This window comes from Aptenodytes patagonicus, chromosome 3, assembly GCF_965638725.1.
Source record: "Aptenodytes patagonicus chromosome 3, bAptPat1.pri.cur, whole genome shotgun sequence".
NCBI classification, from domain to species: Eukaryota; Metazoa; Chordata; class Aves; order Sphenisciformes; family Spheniscidae; genus Aptenodytes; species Aptenodytes patagonicus.
The window spans coordinates 4,296,849-4,323,471 of record NC_134951.1 but is presented as its reverse complement, the minus strand read 5'-3'; the positions used below and the strand labels follow the sequence as shown (position 1 = coordinate 4,323,471).

The 26,623-nt window shown below is 53.9% G+C and overlaps 2 protein-coding genes across 3 annotated transcripts; both read right to left on the bottom strand.

Annotated features, from left to right (window-relative positions):
• Positions 1 to 243: 243 nt before the first annotated feature.
• FDFT1 (farnesyl-diphosphate farnesyltransferase 1) lies at positions 244 to 15,249 on the bottom strand. Of its 2 annotated transcripts, XM_076332587.1 has the most exons (8): positions 15,121 to 15,249; positions 13,859 to 13,956; positions 8,189 to 8,372; positions 5,584 to 5,712; positions 4,907 to 5,098; positions 3,692 to 3,868; positions 3,277 to 3,429; positions 244 to 2,024 (listed from the first exon to the last, which is right to left on the bottom strand). In XM_076332587.1, exons 1-8 carry the CDS (start codon positions 15,235 to 15,237, stop codon positions 1,803 to 1,805), a joined length of 1,272 nt encoding a protein of 423 aa, XP_076188702.1. In that variant the 5' UTR covers positions 15,238 to 15,249; the 3' UTR covers positions 244 to 1,802. The 2 variants fall into 2 exon arrangements, with proteins under 2 accessions (XP_076188702.1, XP_076188703.1); XM_076332588.1 differs by lacking the exon at positions 13,859 to 13,956 and having other exon boundaries at positions 15,121 to 15,177.
• A 2,181-nt stretch (positions 15,250 to 17,430) lies between these two features.
• On the bottom strand, positions 17,431 to 24,449 carry NEIL2 (nei like DNA glycosylase 2). The gene is made up of 5 exons (XM_076335399.1): positions 24,416 to 24,449; positions 21,308 to 21,493; positions 19,899 to 20,230; positions 18,187 to 18,383; positions 17,431 to 17,747 (listed from the first exon to the last, which is right to left on the bottom strand). The coding sequence occupies exons 2-5, from the start codon at positions 21,443 to 21,445 to the stop codon at positions 17,431 to 17,433; spliced, it is 984 nt and encodes a 327-aa protein (XP_076191514.1). The 5' UTR covers positions 21,446 to 21,493; positions 24,416 to 24,449.
• Positions 24,450 to 26,623: the final 2,174 nt, after the last annotated feature.

The following is a 26,623-nucleotide window of genomic DNA, read 5'->3' as shown; positions in this document are numbered from 1 at the left end:
GGCACCGCCCTTGCAGTGCAAGGTCCATTAAAAGTTAATTTACTGGCCGACCTTTAGCTGTCTCTCACCCTGGTTAAAATTATTCCTTTGGGTCTGGCACGCAAGGCTTTACTGTGATGCCCGGAGTGGCAGCAATGAAGCATCTGCCTTTCGTCTGAGCTGAGGGCTTGTAACTTGTGGCACGATGGGTAATTACTGGTGTAAAGAAATGCCAGCTAAATAAAAAAAAAATAATCAGACACCTTTTTTTCCCAAAGAAAACTTTAATTTCAACGAGACAGGAAGCTGCACAGAGACCTACCGCAAGTTTCTTTTGAGTAACAGCTTAAAACTATCTACATGGGTACTTGTGGAGTAGGGGTCCTCCTTCCCAGTAACAGTCTGGCCGCAGGGGCTTGGCCTTGCAAAGGCCACCGAACTGTACCTGGCAGACGGCTCTGTCCTGTACCAGGACGCGGGGCTGTCCTTCCCTTCACAAAGGCAAAGCAGCATTTGAGGGGGGGGGTGGGCAGGGACCCCGAAAACAAAAATCCACCCCAGGAAAACAGGAGTTGCCTTCAAAGCGTTGTTTCCTCTTTAAGTCAAGTCAGTCCAGCCTGATGTGTTTCAAAAACAGCAGTGGAAGCCTCTTCCAGCCTGCACGTCAGTCTAACCCAAAGCACCAGCCCAAGCTAGAGCCAAGTGGGCCAGGGAAACGCGCCCTGGCTCCCCCCTCGGGGGCTCAGGCCTTCCCAGCCCGTGGCAGGGATCGCTGCTGCCTTTCAGGGTGGCCAATGCACCAAGGCCCCCCCCCAAAACAGCATCTCATGAGGGACAGCACAGTGCAAACCCTCACTCCCCTGCCTTGCAGAGGCACCCGGCGCTGCTGCGATGGTGCCGCTCCGCCACGGCCACCCATCCCCTCGGGCTGAAGAAGTGGTGCAGAACCCAGACCCTGCAGCGGAGTCAGGCACGGGGTTATTAGCTCAGGGCCACGCACGCAGCTCCCTTCTCACTTTAACCACCTCCCAAGCTGCTAAAACACGAAGCTGTGCAAGTGCAGGGTGCCATCTGCTAGAGGGCAGGGAGCTGCAATAGATGGCTTTCAGCTGAGGGCACGTTAAAGTGGACAGAGCAACCCCCCTCCTACGCATTTAACGTTAAAAGGGCTTGTTTCAAGCCTAGCAGCCTCCTTCAGCACGACAACAGAAATGTGAAGATGATTGCCTCTGCTTGTTTGCAGGCTGCAGGATGTCAACCAGCCTGGGCTGAGGGCCAGAAGGTGGCCAGAGCTTTTTCCCTGGGTAAGGAAGCACGTTCCTTTCCCGGCTGAAGCAGTGTCCTTCCAGTGCGGAGCAGGCACCAGAGGCGATGGGGGAGAGGCTGCCTAAGAAAGGGAGGCAAAACCCAGAAGGTTTTGCTCAGCTCTGAGCTGGAAAGGTGACTCAAATTTCAAGCAAGAAAAGAGGCAACTGGAGTTTCTATTTAAAACCATCCTAACAAAAAAAAAAAAAAAAAAAAAATAATTTAGGTAAACCATCCAACAGGAAAGAAGGGAAAAAAAAAAATATTCAACCCCAAACAATAAGACTCCGATTAGCGTTTGTAACCATCCAAGCAGATGGCGAGGGCGGTGAGGAGCGGAGTCCGGCAACGCCGCACCGTCGCCCCGGGGCTGCAGCTCACTGGCATCGCGTCCTCATCACTGTCCCAGGCCCCGCGGCACCCCGCTGCCTGGCCATCCCCACCGGCAGGGGACGAGGAGCCTCCTGCCTCCTCTGCCCATCCACCGACCGTCTCTCCCCCCGCCCGCCCGCTGCCCATCAGTTCTCGCCCGCCTGGACGTACTCCTCGGTGGCCTTGGAGATGGTGCTCAGGTACTGCCAGCTCAGGGCGGCCAGGAGCATGGCGCACGACAGGTAGATGGGGGAGTAGTGGTGGCGTGATGCCATGGGGCCGCCGGGCAAGCTCATGGCGCGGATGGAGGCGATGACCTGCTGCGTCTTGTTGGATGAAGGGTCCGTGCTTGGGATCTTCTGGTAGATCTGGGGAGGGAGGAAGGAGGAGTTATGGTTCCCACCAAGGTTAAGGAGACACACGGGACCACCAGGTGGAAAAGGAAGCCTTAAGGGCCACCGTGTCAAGAGCAACCTCAGTGGTGGACCGCCATGGAGCAAGGACCAGCTGCAAGGGATGCCTGGATGGGGCCAGGGCCCATTTCCCTTGAGAAGTGCACTAAGCCAAGCAGCCTCTTGAGGGCACCCCATGACGGGAGATGGACCACAGCCTCAGACACAATCCCTCAACCACAAGCAGTGGTGCTGGGACCAGCGGTTCTTGCCCCACAATCCTCACTCGCTGCAGGTGTGCTGCGGCCCACCTTCAAACCAGCGAGGACGCTCCAGCGTGACCAGCAGCCCGTGTGACTGCCAGGAAATGGTCACCTCCATCAGATAACCCCATGGTCTTTGGGGTTTTCTCTTCATGGTCTGCAAACCCCACGGCCTTTGAGATACTTGTCTGCCTGAGTCTTAGGGAGGTGTGCGCAAGCAGAGACCCTCTTCTGGGCTAAGGTGCTGAGGTGTCACTGTCCCTTGCCAGCAGGTTGGCCAGGCCACAAAGGGAGCTTTAATAACCCATGTTTTGGGGTCTCCCTGGTGCAGAAGTAATGTCTTTTTTATTTAACAGCCCTCGCTGGATTTGGTTTTGGGGGTTGGGATTTTTTTTTCCCCATGAAACCATCCACCAGTTGTTCCTCCACATGAACTTTAACCTCCACAGTACCCTGAAGTCGGGAGTCCCACTGCTTTTATCACCTGTGAAGAGCTGCCCTTATTTACTGTTGGCCGTGGAGCACAAGGAAACCACCACCACACCATGCTGCCAGCTGCGACTACAGACACAGAGAAAACAAGACTGCTCGCTAGAGCAGCCCATGGGGAGATGACGCAACCTGTTCAGAAGTGTCTTGTGGGAAAGGTCCTCTGTGCCTGCTCAGCCCAGGTGAAGCCCTGCGCTGTGACAGCCGACTCCTCTGGTTCTCCACCAGAAGGACGGCAGGACTTCCGTCTCTACCTCTCAACACAGGCACAGACCAAGGGTACGTTCAAGGGAACACACCAAGCACCCAGTTTGGTCCAAGCCAAAAATCATGTCAGGGTCACCGTGCCCTGGCACCACTGAACTGACTAAGAGACGTAAGGAAGGGACTAACAGATTCACATGCCTTCCCAATTCCACACCGGCAATGAGGATGGGACCAGCCAGAAATTACTCAAAGCAAGCTGCTCAACCTACCTCTTCCACGTACTGGTACATGATGGCTTTGACAGCTTGTATGTTCGTGGCATCCATCATCAGAGTGACAGCCTGGCCCTTCCGGATCTTCACGACTCCCCTGAACACCTGCTTGTTGTTATAGCAGGCGGCCAACGTGGCAATAGCCATCACCTAAGGAGAGACACCAAGAGGCCTTATCGCATTGCAAGGAGCTTGCCAAGGGAGTAACCTTGGCCCTAGCGAAATCGATGGCAGAACACTCTGGAGTGAAGCCACAATCTCACCGACAGCAGAAACGGCAGGTACCAGGAAAGAAGGAAGAGATGGAGGATAAAACGGGCTAATACTGACATGATATATAATCCCCCCACACCTCCAACTTCTCATCAGCTGGGCTGCAGACGATGAAGAACCGCTTGAAAGCATTACTCACCTGGGGGATAGCGCAGAAGTTGAAGACGCTTTGGTTTTTCAGACGGGATAAATATGTGAGGACATCAGGGACGTGGTGGAGGGCGTTGGTGATGAGCTCATTCAGACACTGGACAGCCATATCGATGTTCTCTGGTTTGGCAAGATCCGAGAGCTTCTTTGCGTATCTGCTCCAAACCTAAACATCAAGATAAGGACTCACAAGTTGGAGGGTACGTTCATGCTGTAAGAGAGACATCAATAACAGTTTGAGGTCTGGGAGGGAACCAAGAAGCACCAGAGACCCATGAAAGCCTTGAAGGGTTGGGACTTACTAGGCTAAAGAAAGAAGGGCGGGCAGGCTGCGGAGACACGACAGTGGCCTTTGCATATACAAAGGGATTGCGAAGAAGGAGGATGCAACTCATCTCCCCATTTTCTCTAGGCAGGGCAAGAAAAAGATGCCTCACACGTCAGGCTGACATCAAGAAATGCTCTACGAGACAGGTGAGCCACACGGAAAAGGGAGAGAAAAATTCTTGGAGGGCCTCAAGAAGAGCGGACAAGCATCTGTCAGGCACAGGCAGAGCTGATCCTGCCTTTGGGAACGGACTAGGTAACCTCTCGAGATCTCACCCAGTCTTATCCTCCCTCATTCCTAGAACCAACATAACAGAGAGGGAAAAAAGCTGCCCAGCAAGTTCTTGGCAGTGTGAGGAGGCGTCACCTCGTCCCCACATCTGTACCCAGACAGCTGTAGACAGATGTGCAACTTCTCAGCCAGCTGTCATTAGAAGAGCTGTTATTATCACCATGTACAACCAACAGTAGCTATCTTACGCAGCACAGCTTTACTGTAGGGTCTTAACAAAACTAAAGCAGACCGCCAAGTCTCTCCTGTTAACTTTGATTTAAAGGGACATGAGTGATGCTACGATTTTAGCTGTGCACCTTCTGCTATGCATTCCCGAGACAGGTGTCCTGCGAAGCACGGCTGGTTGGCTACATCCATTACAGGCCTTGAACGGAAGCATGAAAGACCGTCAAGGGACACCAACAAACGGTGGGGAAAAAAAACTGGCTTTAGGGATCTAGAAAGAAGTTCCAGCAGGAACCCTTCTAAGGAAAGGATGCAACTCACTGTATCAGAGCAGCAACAACGGTACCTTCAGTCTTAGCGCATTTCCCAAAGAGGCACAGCAGAAATGCTCGCCCCGAGGCGGTGTTTTCCCCTCACCTCTCTGGGCCAGAACTCCCTTCCCTCCAGCTGGTCCTCCAGATAGTCACGGATGATGTTGGTTTTCTGCAGGAAGAGGCCCATGGAGTTGGCCAGCTCCGTGTCCTGCCCGACAATAGGATCTTCTAGCTCTGATGCAGAGAAGAGACGGGAAAGTCCTATCCCCACCAGCCCAGCAACGTAGTGACAATACTGCGAGGCACCGAGAGGGGAAGGGACAGAAAAAAAACAAGATAAAAGGAGCAGTTACAAAGAGCCGCCTATTTGCCACAGTGAGTTTTACAAAGGCGATGCTCAGGAGGTAATTGATAGTACATCTTCAGCAAGTTCTGATGGCCCCCCCTGGGATGTCTCAACTTTCCCATGCCCAGCAAATGCCTCACCAAGGACGTCCCACCAAGGTGCCACTCTGCCTCCAGCAGCCGAACGAACCGCCCACACGGGAACAGCTGATGTGATGGGTCACCCAAAACACGTGCTGGTGGGCAACACCAACAGTCCACGCCATCCTCCCGTTACCCACAGGACCAGCAGTCTCTCAAAGCCTTCCCAAGCCCACGCAGCCTCCCTCATCCAGCTGAACCCTCTTCCCACAGGGATGCTCTGTCTCCTCTTTCCACAGAGACAAGGTGGACCCTACTCACGTTCAGTGCCCTCCTCTGTCCGGGCCGACTTACCTTATCCCACTCGTGCTGAGAGTCCACCTTCTTCTCCAAGAACTCCGCCATCCCAACGCCCATCTTGTGGCAAATATCCGAAATCACATCCTGGTAGACCTTTGACAGGTTCCTGAACTCCATGGAGATCTGCAGCACAAACCACCATGAGGGGGAAAAAAAAAAAAAAGAGTCAGGAAAAAATATCGGAGCTCAACATTTATTAAGAAACCAGAAAAAGACTGTTTACCAGGCTCTTATCCCGCCCTGGCTGGAGATGTAGGACAACTCCCACGACCAGAGTTGTTTCAAGGCCCTTAAAGCACAGGCTCAGCCTGTTCTCAGTCTAAACGGTATGGTCTCTGGCGGCAGATCAGACACAGCAATATCTTTGGGAAGGCTCTGTGGCCTTGAACTGGTACCATCTGGGAGTTGCAGGACAAAACTACGCTTGGTGCACAGAGTTGGGGTTTTTTTTGTAATTTGTGAGAGCACTCCGTCACGCCAACCACGGGAAAAGACAGGGGAGGTTTCTGGTGCTTTGTTCTCCTGAGCCCTCTCCAGCTCTGGCGCCGCAGGGCACATTTTGCACAACTGGAAAGGCATCAAGTGATGCAGAAAGCGTGAAATCCTTCTTCTGCATGTCCAATAACAATATTCAGTGACTCAATCGCTCTCTCACTGAATAAAGTTAAAAAGTGCATCCTCCCCTTCCCAAAACTGTGGAGCATCACGTTTTATTGTGCTGAGCTTTATTCCCCGTCAGTGGGTAACTACAGCCAGCCCAGGGAGTGTGTCCAATAAGAGCAGCGGTCTGAACAATTACAGCTCAGACGCCACCGCAGATCCAGCCTCTCCTCCTGACTCCATCCACGGCTGCTGGCACGTCCTTGCCCTGTGCCTCAGCCTGCCTGTAAAATAAGCGTATATCGACTCTGCTTCTGTCTCAATGGCTTCAATCCATTACAGAAAAGCACCACCTGCGAGTACACCTCTACCAAATATTATTAAAATCATACCTGAATACGAACTCAGATTGCCTGAGTGAATAACACATACACACCAAGAGAGAACAACGAAGTGCCACAAACACCTTCTCAAAAGCTTTTCTAAAGTGCCAAGCCATTGGCATACCTACCATATCGCCATCGCTATACATCAAGAATCCCCTGACACAGCCATCTCCTATAGCGCACGCCCCTCCCAGACGGGGCACAGCCACTGCTATCCCAAGGCCAAGCATCAATATTTACAATACACCTCAGTTTTCCAAACAATTATCCCATTCCCACTGCTAGGAAAAGCCCGATAAGGGTAGAATAAATTGAAAATGGTAAAAAGCTGAACAGAACATAACTTCCTCATAAAATTAAACGCTCCTCACTAGAATGAGTGTACTTTTTCTTAAACAGAGCTTAAAAAAAACCCTAAAAAATAAGCCCAGCTATTCTTGATCAACATGAGCAACAGCTAAACTGCAGCATCCACCAAGGGCCGGTGCTTGTGCCCTCACCAAAACCAGAGGTCTGGAACCCCACTCAGCAGAGCTCAACCTCTCCTTCCAGCCACAGCATCTCCTTCTGCCGTCAGCTCGATGGATCCCTTCTAGGACGACCGGACAGACGGGTTCCCCTGCTGCACCTCAGCACGGCAAAGCTTCCATCATCCCATTGCTCCTGCTGGGGCTGAAACCTGGCAAGAGCCCAGGACAGGCATCGTGGCTTCAGCTCTGCTGCCCACCATCCTGAGTGCCTACGGCACAGAGTCAAGGCCCTGCAGCTACATCTGCACCAGTAACTTAAATATCGAGCGTGGACTCGATCACCTGCACAGCTACCCCATTAGCGTGGCCCCTGATGTGCTTCTGACCCCAAGCAATCCCCAGGCAGAGCCTGGGAAGTAGCGTGGGCCAGAAACCACTTCTTCAGGACAGTCTGGGATGCAATCACACTGTTCTGGGTGCTGAGAGAGTTTAACAGCTTGGACATGGGACGGACTTTCCCAACTGGCCTCCAGGTCAGGGAACAGGCTCCAATACCACTTAGCTTGCCAGTGGAGATGCAGACTCTCTGTGGCTTCCTTTTAGAAGGATCCTTAGAGCAGTAAGACTTTGGGAAATACGGTTACTAATAGTGAGGGTGGTTTTTATCTTACATGCATGTCAAAGGTCTGCGGACAGACTTCTGTAGCTCTAGAGCAGATCCTGCAGGACCGCTGCAAACACTGGTCCATCCACAAGCCAGATGCCAGACGAGCTTTCCTCCTCTCCCTATCTGTTAGGGGTCACAGGACGCCCAAGCCATGCAACGCTCAGTGTCGGGCAACAAATCCAAACTGCTCTCCACAACACAACAGTCATTTACTCTTCCAACAGGGGAGGCAAAAAGCCGCTTTTTAGAGCTGGCACTTTTCCACAGCCAGGTTAGCTCTGGCTCACGTAGGGAGTTGCACAATGTTTGGGCTTCTCACTCCAGCTCTGCATCCAGCCCCACGTGCAGGTGATGTAGCTCTTCCGAAGAGCTACGCGCTCGCCAGGGACTGAATGAGCTCAGGTGTAAGGTGGAGAGGCAACCGTGCACACAAAGGTGACAACAAAGCAGCTGAAGCAAGGAAGTGGACATCTTACCGTTGGGAAGTCCTCGAGCACCTGCCGGTCCTTCTCCTTGCTCTCCATGTATTTCCACTCTGGTTGATAGAGATAGGAGTGAAACTCGTGCAGCATCGGGACCTTTACATCTAAGCTGATGGTCATGTCATCTTCTATAGTATCCAGGGCACGCAGAACTAGGTAGAATATACAGACGGCATGTCTGGGGTGGGGGGGGGGGAGGAAAAAAAAAAATCATCCCTTACTTGGGATTGCCTATTAGGCAGGACAAACAGTTTAGATTAACCACACAGCCTCCGGCGGTGTTCCAGATCAACACATCACACGCCAGCACCACCACGTCATTGATGCCTTGGAAGATAGGAGCACTTCCAGCATAATTGGCTTTCACGTTTCAAGGGGTATGTTACTTCAGCCACTGAGCAGAACGGAAAGCGGTGAATGTGAAAACCTTCCTGGCCCCCACTGTTGTTTGACAGCGTCTCCTACAGTTTGGAAGCCAGCTTTGGTCTGGGGATACCCAGGGATACCCGCGTCCAATCCCTCCTCCATCAAATCCTGGGTGTCAGCTTCCCCAGACCTCATTTGAGGACAGTGGCTGTCCCCTGCTGTGCAGGAACGTAAAATAAATGCATTGGAAACGTGCCGCTCAAATCCCAGGGTCACAGGAGCAGGTTAGGGATGGAAAGCACCAACAGCAGCACTTCCCACCTACCTTGATCATCACAGAATCATAGAATGGTTTGGATTGGAAGGGACTGTGGTGGGTTGACCTTGGCTGGACACCAGGTGCCCACCAAGCCGCTCTATCACTCCGCTCCTCAGCAGAACAGGGAGGAGGAGAAAATAAGATGGAAAAAAAACTCGTGGGTCAAGATAAAGGCAGTTTAATAAAGCAAAAGCAAAGGCCACACGCGGAAGCAAAGGAAAACAAAGATTTTATTCTCTACTTCCCATCAGCAGGCAATGTCCAGCCACTTCCCGGGAAGTAGGGACGCGTAGCGGTTGCTCCGGAAGACAAACCATAATAACGAATGCCCCCCTTCCTCCTCCTTTCCCTTAGCTTTTATTGCTGAGCAGACGTCATATGGCATGGAATATCCCTTTGGTCAGTTTGGGTCAGGTGTCCTGGCCGTGTCCCCCAGCCTACTGGCGAGGGGAGAACGTTGGAGAGACAGCCTTGATGCTGTGGGAGCGCTGCTCAGCAGTAGCCAAAACACTGGCGTGTTATCAATACCCTTCTAGCTACCAGTACAAAGCCCAGTACTGTGAGGGCTGCTATGGGGAAAATAATTAACTCCATCTCAACCAGACCCAATACAGGGACCTTAAAGGTCATCTAGTTCCAACCCCCCTGCCGTGGGCAGGGACACCTTCCACTAGACCAGGTTGTTCAAAGCCCCATCCAACCTGGCCTTGAACACTTCCAAGGAGTGGGCATCCACAACTTCTCTGGGCAACCTGTTCCAGTGTCTCACCACCCTCACAGTGAAGAGTTTCTTCCTTATATCTAATCTAAATCTATCCTCTTTCAGTTTCAAACCGTTACCCCTTGTCCTGTCACTACACTCCCTGATAAAGAGTCCCTCCCCATCTTTCCTGTAGGCCCCCTTTAAGTACCGACAGGCTGCAGTAAGGTCTCCCCAGAGCCTTCTCTTCTCTAGGCTGAACAACCCCAACTCTCTCAGCCTGTCCTCACAGGGGAGGTGCTCCAGCCCCCCGATTATCTTCACGGCCCTCCTCTGGACCTGCTCATGCAGGTCCATGTCTTGAACCACCACCCTGAGCAACGGAGGTGCCTCCGTACAAACTCCCCACGGGCTGACCGCTGCGAAAGCTGCAGCACGCCCGAGCTGGGTTAGGAAACCCGGGTTTTTCCCCTCATGCAGAGAACTCTGGCATTGCTTTTGGCTTTCTGAGACGCGTATTGAGGAAGTGGTGGCCCTGTAAGTTCTCCCCGGGCAGGGCAGGGCACTGCCAGATCCAACTCTGCAAGCAAGATCCAACCCTGCAAGCGAGATCGAAGGCTCTCGGCCAGTGCTCGCTGGGACCCAGCGGACAGAGCCCGAGGTCAGCTTATTGGAAAAAGCAAATGCAAAATAAAGAAGGGGAAAAAAGCAGGTGTACTTTTCCTATTACTTCCCCTTCTCTGCACCCAGCACCCTTTTAGGCTGTTTGGGAAGGGGGGGGGGAATAAGGGGGTCCCTTACTGTGCAACAGGAACGTTAGGACTGGCAGATAGAGCCGAAACACCCTGTATTTTTTTATCTCCATGAACAAGACGCTGGAGACAGCCCACACGTCCAAGCACCCCAGCGGAAAGCTGCTGGAGAGCCACTTCCCCTCCCGGTCCCACCGCCCCCACCTTCCCCACCCAGGCTCCACATCTCTGCAGCCGAAGCAAAAAAAACACCAAAAAAAAAAGTCCTGATGGTGAGAAATACCGGCTCCGACTCCAGGATTTATATAAAACCCTCAGTTTTTCCATTTCAACCAGGCTGCAAACGTTCATCCGACACAATGCAAGTGCCCAGGACTCCTACCCCTTTCAGCAGCAACTTCCACCGGCAGCAACCAAGAAAGGCAGAGCAGAAGCTGAAACGCCATTCCAGAAGCACCTCTCACATCGACACCGTGCCAAGGGAAGAGCTAGCAGTAACTCCAGAGCCCGGCATAGTTAAAACACTTATTTAACCCCACCTCTGCATCCAAACCTTAACTGCATCCCTAGCTTCCACCATATACTGAATTTCGCACCGTGGTGATTTGGGCAAATCAAAAGAAGAAATCGTTTACGTTGAGGGTGGTGAAACACTGGCCCAGGTTGCCCAGAGAGGTGGTGGATGCCCCATCCCTGGAAACATTCCAGGTCAGGTTGGACGGGGCTCTGAGGAACGTGATTTAGGTGAAGATGTCCCTGCTCATTGCAGGGGGGTTGGACTAGATGACCTTTAGAGGTCCCTTCCAACCCAAACCATTCTATGATTCTATGAAATGTAAGATCATAAACCAACCACACAGCGAGCATGGTCTGCCTGCAGCTCCCCATTTCTCTGCAGGGTTCCCAGGCACCATGGTCCCAGCTGGGCTCCAACCTGACATCCATGGGGATGACAGGGGCCTACCAAAGCCACACAGTCTTCACCAGAAAACATGCGTGACAGCGCTGGGAAGAGGATACTCCAACATTACCTCCCCTTCACGCAACTGGAAGCGCCCACTGCCAAAGAGCAAGCCCGGTTTCATCTCAGGGCTCAAGCTCCAGCTCTGTGCTAGGCGCAGCTCCCCCCTTCCCAGGCGAGGTCTTTTTTTTCTCCTTTCTCCTTGCCGCCACATTCACCCCCTGCCAGCACAAGGCTGGTCCTCTCCACAAAGCTGAACCTGCAGGCATTGATCCTGAAGGGTCCCAGGGACGGGCAGGACCACGGGGCCGGCAAGAGGGGAAGGCAGGAGCATTCCTCTCCTCCTCTCCCACCACCAGGAGAGGAGCTATCATGGTGGCTCATAACTTTCTCCACCACCAGGAGCTATGATGTTGGCTCAGCTGCCAATGAAGCTACAGTTTTGAGCCCCCCACCTTCCAAGAAAACACCCTAACCATGGAGCAACAGGCTGGACAGGGCCCTGGCCAGCAAAACACACTGTTTATGGGGCCAAAAAAAATAAGCAGGAAGAAAGCAAACATTTTAGCTCAACTCCCTGTGCCCTAGCCTGGGGAGCATTGCTCTGTGCGCTCATCCAGAAGCTCTCCATTTTCAAGCAGTCCTTAGGGGATGCAGGGAAACTCTCCCAGGAGCAGGGAAGCGACCCAGGGAACAAGAGCTTCACACTTCCCCAGCCTTCAGAGAAGGAGATTTCACTCCAAAGAAGCTGCAAAGTTGCGGCAGGGGAGGGGACCGGGCTGTGGCGCAGGGCACCGTACCCAGGAGCAGACCCCGGGCAGCACCTGTGTTTCGCAGCACAACGTGGTTAACGCTTGAATCCTGCAACACCAAGCTTCTCCAACCAGCAAGCGCAGAGGCAAACATTAAGCAGTCTGTAACCACAGGGGTCCAGTTTAACCCCCATTACAACATCCATGAACGCACTTCTTTGACACGATCCAGCAAAATTAATTCCTTCAGTAAGCTTGCTGCTCTGCCTATTCCTTTTTTCTGCCTATTTTCTGTTTCCCTCTTTTGTCCCTAAACTCTTCAGCGGAGCTACCGTGCTTCGAAAATGAGTCTCTTCTGATCTACTACAGAGCCAGCTGTAATTCAGCAGCAATCCCTGCGCAGCTGTAGGTTGCGAAGGTCCGGCAATAGCATTTTCAGGATGCCAGGCAGAAGTTTCTGTACCCTGAGGGGAGGGAGCCTTCCTGATCCGAGCAAGCTGCAATGCAAGGATTAAAGAACAGGAAAAACAGACAAGAAAGATAACCGCAGGAAGATCAAGGCAAGCACACCGCACACTGTCACCGCTAACAGGTTTCGAGGTGTTTTATTGATTGGCCTTTTTTTTTTTTTCCCCCTTAATTTCTACATTAGGTAATACACCAAGCAGGGGAAAAAAAAAAGTTTAATTCTTGGCCCCACTCATACCTTTCCACGCAACTCCAGCCAAGCCGCTGAATTTCTTTGCGTTTCCTGTAAAACAGGCTGCAGACGACCATTCCATAAATGCCGGGCGACAACTACGGGGCACCGTCCAAAATGCCAAAGTAGGGCTCAGAAACCCAACAGATAACCCAGTGTTCAGGCTGGCGCCTGCAACTGCTCGGCGGAGTCGCAACCGCAGCATTAGACGTGTCTAACGCAACTTATAGTAAACCCCCGATTTTGACGATTAACCCATCTTGGGATTAACTGGAGAGAGATCTACATGGCTGAAATCAGTTATTTCTGTATGAATATAATATATAAAGCATATATATATATGCACGAGGCCCCAGGCCACCTGAGGTTTGCATCCTCTGTTACTATTACCATCTGAAGCTTTCTTGCACGTGTCAGCAAAATTTGTACAGCAAAAAATGAGCGCGCAAGCAAGCCCCCCCCCCGACGACTGTGTAGGTTTTGAGGCAGCTGCTTCCAAAAGCACCTTCCAGGTAGGGTCCAGACCCTCGGTCAGCCCCGGGGTTTTTGCTCACCTCCTCTCGCTGGCGGTGCCACGTCCCTCTGGCCAGCCCAAAGGCCAGCGCCAGCCTTGGCACTGCCCGGACACATTCCCAGGGTGTCACAAACAGCACATGGCCGGGCGCTGCGTTTAACCGTCTGCTGGCCTAGAAGCTGTAGTGCCAGTCCCCGGGCCTGCTCGGCCGAGGAACCCAGCTTAGGGGGGCGGGGGGGGGGATGCATTACAGCCAGCCAGCTCGGACGTGAAAAACCCCACGTCCAGCTGCACGGGGTGGGGCTGCGCCGAGCGTCTCCCCGCCAGCTCAGCTCAGCTCAGCACAGCTCAGCTCAGCACAGCTCAGCACAGCCCAGCACCCCGGCGATCTGCTGCACGGGGGTGGAAGAGGGAGCATTTCCCAGCAACTCAGCTACAGAAACATAGGATACGGGGGCATCGCATGGACCACCCCTCCCGGCCAGCTCTGCCAGGGAGCCCCGGCGTCGGGACACACACACACACACTGCACCCGCCACCTCCCAGCCACCCCCTCCAGGGACCCCAGCGTCCCGTCCCGTCCCCCCCCCCCCCGCTCACCGCAGCTCTCCGTCCAGGGCCTGGATGACGGCGGCGAAGCTGCGGCTGGTCTGGTTGAGGTAGCGGTAGCAGGCGCGGAGGCCTCGTCCCAGCGAGTCCTGCGGGCAGAGCGGGGTGCAGGGGGGCGGCTGGAGGCGGGGGGCGGCCGGCGGCGGGGCCGGGGGGGCGGCGGTGGCGCCGCGCTGCTGCACCCTCCGCCCGCCGCCCCGCAGCCGCCCCAGCGCCCGGGGGGGGCCCCGCGGCGGGGAGAGGGTCAGCGTCCGCTTGAAGAGGGACACGGCTTTGGTGCTGGCCGCCATGGGGGCGCGGCGGCGGCGGCGGCGGGGGGGGGGTGGTGGGGGGGTGTGTGCTGCGGCCCGCTCCGTCCTCCCCCCCCCCCCCGGCCCGCCCCTTTAACCCGCTCGGCGCCCGCCCCGTCCGAGCGACCCACGGGAGCCGCCGCCGTGCAAAAGCACCGCGGCCGCGCAAGGCGCGGGAGGGCCTCCGCGGTGCAGCGCGGGGGATGCGCGAAGCCGGTGCGAAGCACCCGGGCCCCGCAGTGCCCGGAGCCGCTGCCGTGCCCGCAAAGCGCCCGGGCCGCGCAACGCGCGGGAAGGCCGCGCCGGTGACAACGCACGGGAGGCACGGAACCGGTGCAGAGCAGCCGGGCCCTGCAGCACCCTGCGTCAGCGCGAAGCATCAGGACCGCGCGATGCTCGGAGCCGCCGCGACGCGCAGAAAAGCATCAAACCGGCGGCACCGGCATCGTGCAAGTGCCCGGAACCGGGGCGATGCACGGCAAGCGCTGGACCGGCGTAACGCACGGAAAGGCCGGAGGCCCCGTAAAGCACCGGTCCCGTGCGACGCGCGGAAAACCTGAAGCCAGCGCAAAGCACCGGGCCCGGTGCACCGCTCGGAGCCGGTGCAACGCCCGCAGGGTATCGGCCCCGAGCAACGCCCGGGAAGCCAGAAGCCGGTGCGATGAACGAGAGGCCCCAGCCGGTGCGACGCCCGGGAAGCACCGAGGCCGTGCAAGGCGCACAAAGCCGAGCCGGTGCCGCCCACGGGTAACAGCGGGCCGGTACAGCGCACGGCGGCCGTGCGACGCTCACCCATGGCAACGCCGCAGCCGCGCAGGGAGATGACAGCCCCCTCCTCCTCCTCCCGGCCCCCACGCCACCGCGGCAGCATCCCCCCCCCCCCCCGGGCACCGCCCGATCGACGGAGATAGCGAAGCGCATCCCCCCCCCCCCCCCCCCGTCACCTCATCCCGTCCCGCTCACCGGGTCGATCCGCGGCATGACGGCCCGGTAGCCGCCCATCTTGAACCGCAGCAGGTTGTAGATGTCCTCGGGGTGGCCCAGCCATTTCCTCAGCAGCTCCATGGGGGACGCGCTCATCCCCCCGCCGCCGCCGCGCGCTCCCGCCGCCGCCGGCTCCCCCCCCCTCCCGCCCGGTGCTTAACCGGGCCGCCTCTGCCCCGCCCCCCCGCCAATCAGCTCGCTCGTCCCATCGCTCGGTGGGCCGGCCGGGCGCCTATTGGCCGAGGCGCCCTCGCACCAGGGGAGCGCCAGCCAATAGGAAGGCGGCGGGGCTGGCGTGACGGCGGCCGGCCGGCGCTGACTGGGTACCGGCGCCCGCCGCCACACGCGCGACGCCGGCGGAGCGGGAGGAACCGGGCGGCTCACGCGCCCCGGCCCACGGGCGGCCCCGCCGCCGCGGAGACTCTCCCCCCCTCGACTCAGGCCCGTGGGGTCCTGGGGAAGGCAGACCACCACCTCCCTTCCACCAGCCCCGCTCCACGGCTCCTTTCCCCCCCCCTTCCTCCGGCGGCCCCCGGGGTTGCAGCCAGGCCCTCCCCGCTCCAGGCGCGAGGCGGCTCTTTATTTCAGTCACCTCCTGTCCTTTTCCCCTCCTGGCACTTCCCTTCTGGAGCCACCCTTCACTCAGCAGGATCGTCCCAGCCTGCCCTCGGCCAGGACACGGGACCTCTGCCGTTTGACTCAACCGCACATCCCCCGCAGATAACCCAGCGGCCGCCCCATCCTTCAAGGCGCGAGGTTCAGGTTTTAGGGTTCTTTTCTGTTTTTCTTCTGTGAGGGGTTTTGTTTGTTTTAAAAACAGCACTGAAAATACCATGCCTCGGTTTCCAGGCCTTCGCCAACACCCGGCAGGACGCGCTCAGAAGCAACATTAACCATCTTCTGCACCATAACCCCATTAACTGGATCATTCAGCAGTCCCATAACCTGCAACCACTCCAGGGCGCTGCAGTTCACAGGGGAGAGGCTGCGCAAGTCTTGTTTGGGAAGCAGCCTGCCACTGAGGTCTTCAACTCCAGCATTCCCAGTTGATTCGCAATCCGCCTTTAGATCCAGCTCCCATGAAAAGGTCAGGTTGGACGGGGCTGCGAGCAACCTGCTCCAGTTGCAGATGTCCCTGCCCACGGCAGGGGGGTTGGACTAGATGACCTTTAGAGGTCCCTTCCCACCCAAATGATTCTATGAAAAGAGTTCTCCTGCTGAGCCACCCTTACAGCCGAGGAAAGCTGCTGGTACCACCCCCTCTAAAGGGCAGCACCAAACGCTGGAGTTTCCCTCCACGCCTCAGTCTTTAACCAAGAAACTATCAGAAAAGACACACTCAACTTAAGCTGAACATGACCAGTTTTAACTCCAGTTTTTATTTTTCCACTCAAAGTCAACAATCTATTGTTAAAGTAAACCCAGATCGAGGGAGAGAGGACAGCAACAGCTTCTGCCTACCGCTTAGAGACACACAGCTCAACAAAGGAAGGACCATGCCACCTCTATTTCCAAACCTTTCTGCTTTCAAGTTACCTTGCAGATCATGAGTTTTATGCAATCCCTGTCACAAACATAGTATTTTTGAAATTGTTTTTGTTTTTAAACACTGAGATCTGGAATTGGCACTTTGCCACAAAACTGAAACCTATGGGGGTGGACACCATGACAGGCAGGCAGACGGAAGCTCCACCAAGCACTGCTGAGGTTTATTTTCACCCCTCGGAAGGAGGCAGCCGTTCTGTAAGAGCTGACAGGGGGAAACAGCCACTCAACTTTTAACCACACCTAATCGCAGCCCAGCGTGCGGGTATTCAGCTACAAGCAAAGGCAAGATTATCTAATGGTGAATTAATCAAGCTGTTTAGGCAGAGGGATACACTCCTTTCTGCTAACTCCACCATGAGCCATTGCACCCGCACCAGGGTCAAGGGACAGGGTCACTTCAGACCACAGTAATCACCTGCTCAACACCGTACGCTTTCCATTCGCCGTAGTCTGAACAGGGGGACCAAGACACCTCAGAACTGGTCAAACTATTTACACTCTTGTGTCACTGTGATGAAAAAACAGACATTTACGCCCACTTCCCTTTTGGCATCCAGAGGCACGCAGTACTTCAGTGACTCCTGTAACCTCCACTAAGCACTTAACTCCGCCAACTCACTGTCCCTAAGGAGCAAACTCAACAGCCTCAAGAAACCACGAAGCCCTTCTCAGGACAACCGAGAGCATGGTTCAGAGACCACCCAGACACCCTCCAGAAAAGGAGGGACACAGAAAGCCAGGTCACTCGGTGGCTGGGGAAGGATCCCCATCCCCTGACAGCACTGCAGGCTGGCACTGAGGACACCACCATGTAAGTCTCTTAAAGCCACCTGAGGGTCCAAGGGTTCCCTTCATCACGGCGTGCCCGAGGGGACACTGCTCCTTCTGGTAGATCTGAGGGTGCAGCCCTTTGCCACGCAGCTTGCTGTGCAGCCAGGCAGAGCTGAACTGAATGGCACAGTCAAGCAGACGCTCCAGATCCGAGAGAGCCAAGACAGAGCCTTGTGTTAACGGATGTATCTTGGCCAGGTACAAGATCTCATTCTTAATGATGTTCCCTGGAAAGGGTCAGAAATAAGGAGACAATAAGGATATTTCTTATCAAGACGATGCAGACCAACGGCTCCAATCACTGTGACTTCTGCCTCAAGGATCACAGCTAGCAATGCCGTTCCCAAGTAGACTTACAGCTGGGATTGGACTGGAAGATAGTCTCTGCCCACTACCCCTGAAGCAGACCTTCCTTTCTTCCACAAGTACAAGCCAATCCCTAATCACACACATGAAGACAGTTCACTGTGCTCATGCGGTGCACTCAACCATCTAAAGCCTGTGGCTAAAGACTGCAAGCCTTGTCCTCAGCAAGATGGCCATGTACCCTCAGCTGGATCAACCAGAAGCCATAAGGCTAAGGAGTAAAAGGTTCAGCTCTGGATCTGTAGGCATCCCACCCACCTTCCTCCACTTCTTGCTCTGCCACTATGCCCTGGAACTCACCCAGTCCTGAAAAATATCTTTGGTCTAAGAGAGTGTAGCAGACAGGATCAGGTGCGCGGAGGGCATCCAGCGCCCGGCCGTGGTGGAACTCCACAGACAGGATGTCGGAAGCAGGATCAGCCCTTGGAGATGAGCACCAGTGCATTCGGCAGTTGTAGAAAACAAGGAAGCCTCCACTCTCAAAGTGCAGAACCAGCCTGGGAGAAGCAGAGAAGTTGAAGTCTCTTGCCAGAAACATCCCTGAACCATCTGTTATATTCTGCTCTGGCTGAAGACACTTGCACAGAAAGGAAAGAGCAGAAAGACAGCAGCTTTGCAATGGAGTGATAAACCACTAGAAGGTGAGAAAAGAGCCTGTACATGACATAAGCTTATGGAGAAGCACACAGGGAGGTGTCAGCCCACGGAAAGCACATGCCTACTCATTCTCATGAGAGCCAGTACCAGTCCCCCGAGCCTGTACCCTAGTCCAGCTATCCCTTCCCCGCAGCTTATCGCTACGCATGCTTGTGTGCGCAGGGCCACAGCAGGCACTCCAACACGCCAGTCCACCATCTTAATGCAAGGTAGCCTCTCTAATGATTTCAGCCAAGAAACTTGGTTGTGAACCCACACAGCTTGGACAATTGTTCTTTCTGCTGGCCTGTGGTCCCTAGCCGAGAGGCAGCAGCAGGCAGGGAGATGCATCAGCATCTGAGCTCTCCCCAGCAGGCAAGCCAGACGACCAAGGGCTCCAGCAGTAGTGCCCGCAGTCAGGGAGACTGATGCTCAAAGTAGCACACAAAACTGACTATGTCTGAAACTATTTGTGTAGAAATAAAGCAATCCTTCAAAAGATTGCAGGATGGGGGAGCGGGGAGTGTGTCCCTACCAAGTACACTGCATACACAGGGGCCACACACCCACCTTGTACATTATTAACCACTCAGGATAAAGAGCTCACAAGAGCAGAGTCCACATCATCTTCCAGTATTTACCCTCCCTTGTTCAGTACGCTTCCAGTGGGACTTAGGACACAGACTGTTGCCTGTGTTTTTAGCACACTGCTGCCTTTAACAGCATCACTCCAACCAGTGATTCCAGCTACCCTAGATGTATGCTATTTATCCAAGGCTTTTTTAAAAACATGTAATTGGGAGAAACTGGCATTGTCAGGGCATGATTCAGTCTAGCATCCTAAAAGTTCTCTCTCTGAATAAAAATCTTAACCGAGCTGGTACTACGATCCCCAGGCTGGCAGGCAACATGCATCCTGCAAGTGCAATCGCTTAATTCTCCGATTTCATAAAACAAAGGAGTTGAAGCACACAGAGACAGCAGAAAAAGGGAAGCATTAGAGAGGATGTGGCTGGGAGGAAGAAGGCAACAAAGGGCAGAAAACCCAATTTCTTACTAAGGGTAGAAGAACATGCAGTATTAAGATAAGGTATGTCCAAAGAAAACCATGACCAACTGACACCGTTGGAAGACCTGCAAGACACCTACAACATAGGAACACCCAGACAACAGTCCTACTGTTGATTCCCTGGTTGAACACACCCCACACCCACTCATGCCATCCCTCATGCCTACTTATCTTAAGAATTATCAGAGAAAAAAAAAAAAGACAAGAGTAAGAGCATTCCCACACAAATTTAGTTTGAGACAGAAGAGTGCTTCTCCAGAATGAGAGGCAGGGAGAAAGCAGAGTTTGCGAGGACTCCATCAAATACCTGGGTGTAGGGTCTTTCCAGTCCCCTCTCTTATTGGCTTTGTTTGCTCTTGAGAACTCATTTGCCCGAATGCTGCCAAACAAGCCGAAGTGGAAGCGCAGCCAGTTGCCCGGACCCTCTGCTGCATCTGGAGGTTCACCTCTTGAGTGCTGAAGTTCCCGCAGCTCCTCATCCTGGGGACGCGTCTGTGGAGCACGAACCTGTTCTTGCCCTCCCCGGGCAGGAGAACTTGCCCCACTAGCAGCCTCTCTTTGCAGCACTGTCTCTTCTGCAGTTGGTCCTAAGGGACCTTCAGCTGCCACAAATGCCAGGTACAAGTTCTTCCCGTGAACCTGAGAAAAAAGGTGGGATGTACTGAGGATCCACATAACCTGTGGCTGTTTCCATACAAGTGACTATTTTTTGCAACTGTCTTTTAGACAGAAGGCACATCACCCCACCCTGAACGCGGGATTCATTAGCATCTGAGCCATTCCCACCAGAGCTGCAGTCATCCTCTCGGCATCCCTTCTTTGTCTACATGAAGCACCAGGTGTTCAGATGCCACCCCAGCGTGAAGCCCTCCCAGAGACTCCTGTCAGGCCAAAGAGACATACCAGGACAGACACTCAGGGTTTTGAAGTCTGTCGTCACTGCTTTTCGTTTGCCTCCCCACTTTGTGCTGGCCTCAAGGGTCTCAGGCTAGGGTGACCTGACTCAAGGGTGGCTCTGAAGCCACAGGCTAGCCACAAATGACTGTTGAGCCGCTCACATTTGTGTCCTCAGCCGAGACTATGATATAATCAGAGGTGAAGCTGCACTAGCATTTGGTCAGTCAGGTCCAAACCATCATCTGAAGGAGGTCAAGCAAGTGAAACCCCCAGCAGGACTGACCCAGCGTGACTATCTCACAAGTGCCCACAGCATAGACATTTCAACCTAGCCAGGTGAAACCCTGCCCTCTGGTATAAGGGAAGCAACTGTGCAAGTTCACAGCTGAGGGAAACAAGGCTGCTGCTTCTGACATCCACATACGGAAGAAATCAACTCTCATCTTCTACAAACAGCCCTCACCAACACCAACTCCTCATCCCTTGAGAGGAGGACAGCGTGCATTAACATGACTGGCTCAAAACTGCAAATAATTCTGGGCATCTCCGTGTCCAACCACATCACTGCAACAGCCTCTCCTCACAGTAACCTTGACCCAAGCTTTGCAACACAGAGCGGTACTCCAAAACGGGCATTCACATCTCTCTGGCCACATGCCTGGCCTGTTTTGTGGCTATAAACAAAGCCAATGGGTCCACCTCAAACACAAGCTTCGTGTCGTTCTCAGGTTATGCACCTTCTGTGATCCAGATGCAGGACAACGGTGGTTTGCCTCAGACTTGTCACGGATCAATAAGTTCATCTTTAGTACAGCTCACCTGGGAGTCCTGGAGCCTCAGGGCATTCAGGTCATTGACATTGATCTTCCGGCTGCTTCCCCCCACCTTGGCCACCACTTGTCCCACAAAAGGGGAGGTCAGCAGCTGGAACTTCCTCACCGATGGGCCCTCCGGCATCTCCAGCAGCTGTTGAGGGAATAGCAGGTCCTTCTCACACTTGGTGCCCTAGACTTGAAGGAAAATTGCAACTCAGAAACAAACAAAACCAGTCAGAGGCTGCGCTCACCACAATCTCCTCACCCCCATTTTCCTCCTCAAGTCCCTGTGGCAAAGTCCATGGAGAGAAACCGGTTTCTTTCAGGCCCAGGGAGGTGGGGGAATTTCCATCTTTGGGGATATTCATAATTCAATCAAATAAGGCCCGGAGCAACCTGCTGTAATGGTAGTTTTCACCCCACAAGCAGGAATTTGGCCTGGGGATCTCCAGAAGTCCTTTCCTACCGCAGGTTCTCTGTACAGGACCTTAAATTAGACTGTTTAGCATCCCTCTCCTCACCAGGAACAAGAGCTCACCTAACTCCAACCATTCCCTCAGTCACAGCCTCGATGTCCCAGCACAAAGGAGGAATGCGACCTTACATAGATAATAACGAACCAGAACCAGTGCAGGCCATCCTGTTCCTGATACAGCCACCAAGGCAAGCTCCCTGATCGGCACTGGAGTTAGCTCATCCCCTCCCTTTGCTTTACCAGCTGCTTGCCCCACTGACTGCAATGGCACGGGACCAGTTAGGGAGCATTCATGCACTCTACTAGCAGCATCTGGGATCAGAAGACTCTGAATGAGGGGCAGATGAAGCAGCACCATCCTACAGCATCCTGTAACTCCCTCCAGAAAGTCACACCGGTAGGTAAGGGGTTATTTCTGGCATGAAATCCCAGCCACACGTCACTTGCAGTTCTTCTGTGAAATTCTGCCTGGGTGTACAAGAAAGCAGGCTCCAGGACATGGAAAGTGTGGTTTGGCTTTCATCCCGCAGTGCCAATTGCCCCTGCAGACTAATCCCAGAGACCAGCACCGACCAGAGGCTCGGCTTCAAGCTCCACAGCACTCGGTACAAGGCTCTGAGCTACCTGGCACAGCCCCGAGATTGCTGTTGATTTTCACATCAAGCTATCTTGTGCATGGTCCCCCACCAGAAGAGGCATTCCCACCTCATGCTGGCATCTCAGCTTCCCCGCTGTCTGGGTTAGCTCAGGTACAGCAGCCCACACTTGCATCAGCTCAGAGTGACTGTGAAACCAAAGCCTTCTGTGCCACATGCTCCTACCCCAGCCCTCCAAACCACCCCCTGCCACAGCAGGGGGACATCCTTGTCCACTGAAGCTTTTAGCCTAGAAGAGGCATTTAAGCCAGCAGCCACCCCCCTGGGGCTGTGAACAGCAGCGAGGTGTGGACGTACCCTCAACAGGAGCAGGCAAGGCAGCATGGCTGTAAAAGCCTGCAGCACAAACCCAATCCCTTTCAGAAGAGCTCAAGAGGAAAACATGTCAGGGAACATTACCTGGATCCAAGACATGAAATTAAAGGTATTAATTGGTCATACAAGCTAGCTTTACCAGGAGTAAAAGACTGAGCTTTATTCCTGTGTGTCCTAGGGCATGGGATAATTATTCACAGGCCTGCTCCAGTTTCACCCAAAAAAGCTGCATATTGCGTTCAGACTTTAGTCAAAAGCCAGTTGCAGATCAAGGCCCTTTGGGACTTCCTCCTGACTATCCAGGCGCTGGCTTCATGTCACGGAATGAGCCCCAGGACAGCTCACACAGCCCAGAGCTCAGACCCCAAGGAAGCTCATCACCTGCAGAGCTGCACAGCTCTGATTACTGCTGATTCAGTTCACAACATTGTGAGAGACTGCAAGTGCTGAGCACTTGGTAAGGTTTTAATGCACACACTGCCCCAGCTGTAGCCACTCTGGACAGTGGAGTAATGCTCCTCTTCAAGAGGGGAGCCTGCCCTTTCCCCCAGGACATCAGAAGAACCAGCATCTGCCATCTCCGGTCTCCTCCTTCTCTCCATGGACCTCCCTGCTTTGCCTTTTCACTCCAAACCTACTTATGTCTCTTCCAAATGCTCCCCCCTCCAAGGAGGGAGAGGAGGATAACAAGCCTCAGCCCCCCGCAGGGCATGACACCCACCTCCCCAAGAGCACGACCACTGCACCCCAGAGCCTGTCCCAACAAGCCACCTGAGCTGGTACCACTACAGATCTGGGGCAGGGAGCCAGGCCTCCAGGAGAAATCCTCCCCCATGTATGCGCTCATTTCCAGTCCTTGCGCTCAGACAGAAGCCAAGCACCCGCACCGGGACATAACAAGGACCGGGCTGTTGTCCGCCTCAACCCAGCTTTACCTGCACGCCCACACTGCCAGCTCACCTGCGCCCAGGGATTGCAGCCCCACACGCCGCCGCAGAGGAAGCCCCACCATGGCTTCACACCCCTGCACAAGGCTCCTGCAGGGATTTCAAGGCACGGCCGTGACGCTCCACACGCAATTAAGGGAGCGCAGAGCTCGCTATCTTCTCGCACTCATCCAAGCATCAACTTGCAGCTCTCCAAAACAACTGAGCCCCGAGTTCCCCCCCTCACCCCATCTCCCCCAGGCAGTGGAGGCAGTCTGCCCACACCAGAGCGCTGGGGAAGGAGGAACAGCCCAGCACCTTCACGTGCACTGCGCAGAGCCCCAGAGCGGGCACCCATAGCACACACCCCTTGAGCCCCACATCCCTGCATCCAGCCCTCAAGCCACTGCCCTTCCCAGGCTCACCCTGTGCACGCATCTGGGGAGCAGACCACGCAGCCTTTCCCCCCTGCTTCATTGCCCCCCTTCTGCTCCTCTGTGCTCCAGAGCCCTTCCTCTGCCCCCAGTACCCCTTCCAACACCCTCAGCCACCTCCCACAGCGCCTCTACCCTCCCCCTAACCAACCTACCCACCCCCAACACCACCTTCTACACCCAAAACCCTTCCACCCACCCACTTCTACAGGGGAGCAGGACCCTCCACCCCCAAATACCAGGGGAACTCCCCGATTGGCTGGTGTGGGAGGAATGGGCAGGGTTTCAAGCGCTGGCCACACTCACCTCACCAGTTGCACCGGTATCCAGGGACTGGTTGTACTGGGAAGGAAGCTGGGCACCCCCGGAGGAAGGTTGGGTGCTTGCAGGAGAGCTGTGCTCAGCCACCGCTGCCCTCTGCAGAAGCACAGCCCTTGCTGGAAACGTGATTTTGGCTTAAGGGCGGTGCCTCTGAGCTCAGCTGGAAGCAGTTAGGCTGAACAGCAGCCTGCTACACAAAACCATGTTAGTGAGCAGACCAAAAAAGATAAGTCACGATGGTATTAAAGTGCTCTGAGAAGCTTTTCCCCGCTCTGCTGTGCTAGGGGGATTACCTGCTGCATGGAAAACACATTGAGTGGTTTTCCCCCTTTGTATTAAAATCATAGAATCATCGAATGGTTTGGGTTGGAAGGGACCTTAAAGATCATCTAGTTCCAACCCCCCTGCCGTGGGCAGGGACACCTTCCACTGGATCAGGTTGCTCAAAGCCTCATCCAGCCTGGCCTTGAATTGCTCCGTGTCTGTCACTTCTGGTGTTTGTCATCCTGCGTTGACCGTCCCAGCTCCTGCCTACAAGAAGTGGCTCTGTGTGACTCCTGGGCTTGGAGACAGCGTCCGGTCTCCTGCAGTGACTCATTGCTTGGGAGTCCCCAGGTCTGAGCAATTAATTTGCCAATGATTTTGCCTCTCATTAGAATCTAATGTTTGCTTGGAAAAACATTCCCACCATGAGGGCAGTCAAACACCGGAACGGGAACCCAGAGAGTTTGTAGGATTTCCATCCTTGGGGATATTCAACACTTGACTGAACAGGGCCCTGAAAAACCTGATCCAGGCCCTTCTGATTTAAATTACTCCGTAATTCTATCATTATGAGCTTGCTAGGACAGGACCCATTGCACCATTGCTTCTCCAGGTGCACTTCATAGATGATCATTTACCCCCAGCCCTCTCCAAGAAGCCCACGAGGGTAGTCAGAGTCAAGCAGCAGCCTTCTGGTTTTATTAGCATTGTTTTATTTCCATTAGTTCTAAAGGTGTAGAAGTTACGTGGATTGGTAGCAATACTACTTCATAATATATATTTTTTTACATCTTTAAATAATTACAGCTTGTTCAGTTGGTTGGTTTCCCTCTCCCCCTTACAAATAAGTGTCTGTTTCCATGGGACCTTCCCAGGTGACCTGGGAAGCCTCAAACTTTATACACGGGGAGGAAAAAAGCTAAACAAAACACCACCCCTGACATAGTCACAGCTTCAATGTTCTATTAAGAGTTGTTGATCGGTTTTAAAGCTCCCTTACAATATTCCTGAGCTCCTCCTGATTGCACCCTCTCCAGCCAGCCCATAAGATTGCAAGTGGAATATGGATCTCTTCTATCAATTTACAAAAGAATAACTGAAGCGATTCAAGATATTGCACTTCCCCAAAGAGGAAAGACATTTAGAAATGGTTAAATTGTGTTTCAAGAATTATTTTTAAGGCTTTGAGGAAGGCTGAGAACCAGTTAACAAATCTCTACCACGGTCATTTAGATAACCTGAGGGACCATAAGGCAGGCTGATGTCCTGCAGGGGTCTTCCCCTCTTGCATTGCAAGCAGACTCCTTTATGGCATCTCAGAGTGTGTTTTAAGGGCAGGAGAAAAATTCAGCCAGGGAGTTTAGCTTTGAGGGCAGTAGGAGTGCAGTAATAAGGCAAAGTGGACAGAGCCTCTGGGAGCATCCGTATGGAAAGAGAAAGTGGTTGGTCTGGACTTTAGCTCCTCTCCATGAGACCACCTGCTCCCCTCCCTCTCAGGTCGTCCAGGGTAGTTCTAGGTATCTCAAATGTGTGCATTAGCCAAGTGGCATCTTTGTGGTGCATGCTTCTCTGTTCCAGACAAGAATTCACAGCCAGATCCCAAGAGAGCTCAACTGCCATTTACAAAGGAATATAGTTCAAGGAGGAGGCTGGCTAAAGACCTGCATGCCCAGGGAGAAACGCCTTTATGATTTCACCCCAAATTCATATTTTTATGTGCTATTTCTGGCCTCTTCTCTGCAGCCTACCGGGCCTGAGCAGAACCACAGAATTTCTTTTTTTTTTTGTTCATGTTTCATGAATGTCTTTTCCTTGTCTGTAATTAACAGTAATGAGGCTAGACCGTGCATTAGCTCAGCGAGACAGAGTGGAAACTCTGGTACAAACACCATCCATCCGTTCCCATGGCATCACTGCCATGGTGTTTTT